This window comes from Anoplopoma fimbria, chromosome 12 (assembly GCF_027596085.1).
Source record: "Anoplopoma fimbria isolate UVic2021 breed Golden Eagle Sablefish chromosome 12, Afim_UVic_2022, whole genome shotgun sequence".
Taxonomy (NCBI): domain Eukaryota; kingdom Metazoa; phylum Chordata; class Actinopteri; order Perciformes; family Anoplopomatidae; genus Anoplopoma; species Anoplopoma fimbria.
This window is the reverse complement of record NC_072460.1, coordinates 5610842-5615529: the sequence shown is the minus strand read 5'-3', so window position 1 is coordinate 5615529 and position 4688 is coordinate 5610842. Positions and strand designations below refer to the sequence as shown.

Sequence of the window (4688 nt, the reverse complement as noted above, 5' to 3'; positions counted from 1 at the left end):
GTCCACTTCCTGGCTGGCGCGTTCACGTGATCTGTAGCCTTTCCTTTCCTTTACTTCTCACACACACACACACACACACACACACACACACACACACACACACACACACACACACACACACACACACACACACACACACTACAGTGGACAATATTTCAGTTATTGTGGATTTTTTTTTATTGCTTATTTATAATACTTGTTTTTTATTTCATTTTATTTTAATCTTGTTTTTCTTTTACTATGTCTCTTGTTTTGCACTATACTCTATGCTGCTGTAATCCTGTAAATTAATAAAGGACTATCTCTGGTTTATGCTTTAAGATGCTTGTTTAAGAAAGGAGATGCACTTATGACTTCTGGTGACTAGTAGTTCTCTTGAATACCTATGTTGAATACACTTATTGTAAGTCGCTTTGGATAAAAGCGTCTGCTAAATGACTGTAATGTAATGTAATGAATGTTAGTTAGAGTCTGATGGTGGCACCTTGCATGGTAGCCTGTCATCAGTGTGTGAATGGGTGAATGATATGTAATATACTACTGATTGTAAGTCGCTTTGGATAAAAGCGTCTGCTAAATGACTGTAATGTAATGTAATCTTATCTTATCTTATCTATTCAAATGTTGTTTTCTTGAATATGCATGGGTTTTGATGGCATAGTTGCACATCCAAGGCTCCCCCTGAGATCAGGTTTGGTTCTGGAAGCCACTGGCCCCAGCTCACTGAAGCAAAACAAATGCAAACAGATGCCATGATGCTGCATGCACACGAAGGACCAAGTACATCTGCATGCAGTGTCTTGTGGCTTTGGACCCTGGCTGCTTTGCCGATTATCATAAAAGATAGTCTGCACATTTTCTTTGTATGTACATATATTATTTTATAGTTTTCACATCTTTATATATCATTATATTCATTTCTTTGTTAAATACATATTTCTTCAGTTGAAAACAAAAACGCATGCTGTCCACCTAAGTGGACATGTAATCTCAATCTCTTTGAAAAAGATGGATTAAAAAAAACAACTAAAGTTCAAATCTTGTTTTTCATGCATAAAGAGCAATAAAAACACTTGGTAAAAAAATCCTGACTGAGGTTGTCATAATTCATGCATGAAAGGGTTAATTAATCCTGAAATTGTTTTGTTTGCACACATGTTCCAATATTACCTTATATGATATTTTGCTATGGCTCATTTAACAGGGATAAAAGGGCCGGGGGAAATATGCAGCACCACATAAACAAAAGCTGAAATAAAGAGGGCCTTGTAGTGGTTTCTGCATTCTACCCGATCTTGAGTCCCTCTCCTCATTAGGGACTAATCGGTTACATCTCATTTGATAGTGGAATGGAGGATGCAGCATATGGAACATATATGTGAATACAGTTTTTATTTAAATTATCACCAAATACCAACAGTACAGCAAACCTTGGCAGGATAGGACTCAAGTGTAGGGTTGGTTTCTGGAGCTCTGGCCAGAATGAACTGGGGGAACCTCTGCTTTAGCTGAAGACCATCCCAGATCCTCCAGTCAACATTCAATGTGCTCATATGTCGACTATTTAAAATGTCCCATGTTCCCACAGATATTTTGTTTAACTATATAAGGAGGGGGCTGGCAGGTCCATGGCCATAAAACATCAAAGAACCTACTATTTATAGACAGAGGCCTTGTCCAGAATGGCACCCTGGGCCCTGTGTCATCCTCTAAGTTTGAACTACAATGATGTCGACAGTGATGATGCAAACCTGTGCAACCCCTGTGGTGGAACATGACTGCAGGCTACGAGCATCCCAAAAAGAGATCACTGTCTTGTATTGTATCAGAAGCACCAGATTGCAAATATTGTTTACTTTCTACATAAAGATTCTTTATATCTGGCCTCATCAGTGTTTACTTGCATGATTTCCCCAAATTTACATGGGAGTAAAAAATATATAAAATCTAATAATTGAAGGTGGACACTGTTAATCGTTATCACCCTAATCATTGAGATGTATAAATATGTATTTTAAATTATTTCCAAAATTTGAAAGATAAAATATACTGAGGTTCCAAACATCATCAAAGCAAGACAATATTTTATAGCCAAAACTGTTAATGCTGCCATTTACAGTGATCAGACATTCCTTAAAGGCTCTGCTAAGAGACAGCTGTAAAGTCTGCAACGGCCCAGACTTTGACAAAGGGTACATGAAGGACTAATGAAAGCATTCAATAGTCTCCCTGCACAACACCAAAATAGAAACAGGATATCTTAACACTCTTGCAGACGCTGGTGTGAACGCATGCACATTCAGGCCACAAAACAGCAAGGTTATAAATTGGGAGTGTCCAGCATGGATACAGTAATATGATGGTCAAACAAGCTACTTCGACCCAGAGAAATGTTAAGTTATCCAACCTTTATTCACAAAACTGTACACTGTTAAACTTTACACAAACTTCTTTTGGTATTTTTTGCTTTGGCATTTACTTATCAAAACCACGTGGCTGTCAGTTGATAGACGGACTGAGGGAAATATGTGTACAAATTACTTAAACACAAATTGTCATGCAAATAGTATATATCATAAATGTCCAAGACACTGGCATACAATAAGGCACGATTAAAGACTGTACATATGATAGACTGAAAGTATAGAGTCCTATATCCCTACAGTGAGGCATCCATCTTATTCCATGAAACCATATTTGATTCAAACATTCAAAAGCTGTGCACCACAAGTTTGGCATCCATAAAAATGAATTCTAGTTCAACATTTAGGGACTTACACTTATTTGCTTTCTTGCCGAGAATATCATTATGACTTATTTTTTTGGCAGTGGTAGAGACTTGCTGTAGTCTCCACTGGTTGCCTGGCAGTAGTGTCATATTCATCGTACAGTTTTGTATCAATCCTCTCATCTTACTTTCAGCAAGAGAGCAACTAAGACTACCCCAGGCTAGTAGAAGTGCAGTGTGAATAGTATAGCCCTGGGCTCAGGTTAAACCTGTGTTAACAATGTGTGTGTGAAAGGGGGGCAACTCTTGGACCAGGGCTAAAACAATATGCTGTGTAAAAAAAAGAGAAGTTTGTTATGAGGGTGGTTCCAGAGGGAATGCCATTCACACTGCTCTCCTTATTACATTATTCCTGTATAGTATTGGTGTACAGAAATCCTCTTACTCCAGGCAGAGGTGACTTCTGGGCTTGTTATATCTATTGGTTTAGCAAAGTCAAGAAGTTGATTTTATTTTCAGGTAAAAATGGTCATTTGTAAAAAGGTAGACACAATACAAAAAATGACATTCCTAGCACCACAATTGGTACAAATACATTTAAAACCCACATGAATGCAACAACTCTGTCCATCTCTCCATTCTCCTGAAAATAGATGTCCTTAAAACTTCACAGGGACAAAGATCTACAGCAGTGGTGACTATACCCTTGTCTCCAATGTTTTGGCTTATTTGAAAATATAAAAAAAAGATTACTGCCTAACCATAATTAATTAAGAGTTTTATTTTTTACCCAAAAAAGAATTAACAGTTAACTTTAAACAGACATCGGATTTTATGTGTTTCGTACTGAAAGAAGACACTGTCCAATGCAGTTTAAATTAAGTCCTCTTGCGATGAGCACAGCTCCGAATATAAATCCAGTAGTAACAGAGACTTCATTGATAAAGGGGAGAAAATGATATCGACCCGCTGATTATAAAACTGACTTACAAAGTCTCAGCAAAACTACAGATGGTTTGCAATGCATTATTTTCTCCTAAATCTGAGTGTTATTGACATATTCAAAAATATAATTTTCATGTTCAAAACACAAATTTAAACGCAGATACATTTCCAGATTATTTTGAAAATCCCAAACAAAAATAATGTGCACAAATTAAAATCCAAATATAATATGTGATATCCGATATGATCAGTTATGGGTATGTTTATATACTTATATATAATTGTGATACCGTTTTCAAATTCTTACCTAAAGACAGTTTGCACACCAAATATGCAAATGCCTTGCAGGGTGTGAAAATCACCACCCAAGCCATGTCTTCTTTAACTGTTTCTTAAAAGTCTATCGTACAGTTTCTGTGTCTGGAAAAAATGCCAGACCAAGACTATGGTGCACCTGTTTTTTAGGACATGGAGTCGTGAGTTACTGGCATGTGTTGTAGATCTGGATTTGTTTGTTGATGTCACTGAGGATGGCTTTCATCTTGTCCTCCAAACCGTCCAGCTGACGAGCTTTCCCCTCCAACCTCCTCTGGTTCTCCTCATAGTTTTTCTCCAGCTCTGTGGGCAGCAGGAGTGTCAGGAATGGTTACACAGCCAGGCAGCATTTGTCATTCTTGAGTTATTGATCATGGCACTAATGATCACATTTTTTTAAATAGACAGAGGGAACCCTTTGACTTGGAACTCTGGAGCAGTTTGTCCACCATTAATAAAGTTATGAATTAACTGAGAATATACTGTGTATTTAATTCACACACAAGTATTTAAAACAATGGATACTTATGTCTGTATTTATTTTAGAATTATTTTACTTTTTTTACAAAGCACATTATGGTCTTGCCACTTATGTGTCTGCATTAGTCTCAGTGAGATTACATGCGTACTTTTTTATTATTAGCATGTCAGTCAGCTGTAAAGTACTTTGAATTGCACTAACCTGTATGAATATCTATAC

General features: G+C 37.0%; 1 protein-coding gene across 1 annotated transcript in view; it reads right to left on the bottom strand.

Moving 5' to 3' along the window:
- Positions 1-2350: 2350 nt before the first annotated feature.
- The window catches only part of lamb2 (laminin, beta 2 (laminin S)), a 43327-nt gene continuing 40989 nt past the window's right edge, over positions 2351-4688 (bottom strand). Inside the window, exon 35 of the mRNA XM_054608740.1 lies at positions 2351-4291. Coding sequence (XP_054464715.1) covers positions 4155-4291 — 137 coding nt within the window. The 3' untranslated portion in view covers positions 2351-4154. The remainder of the gene's footprint in view (positions 4292-4688) is intronic.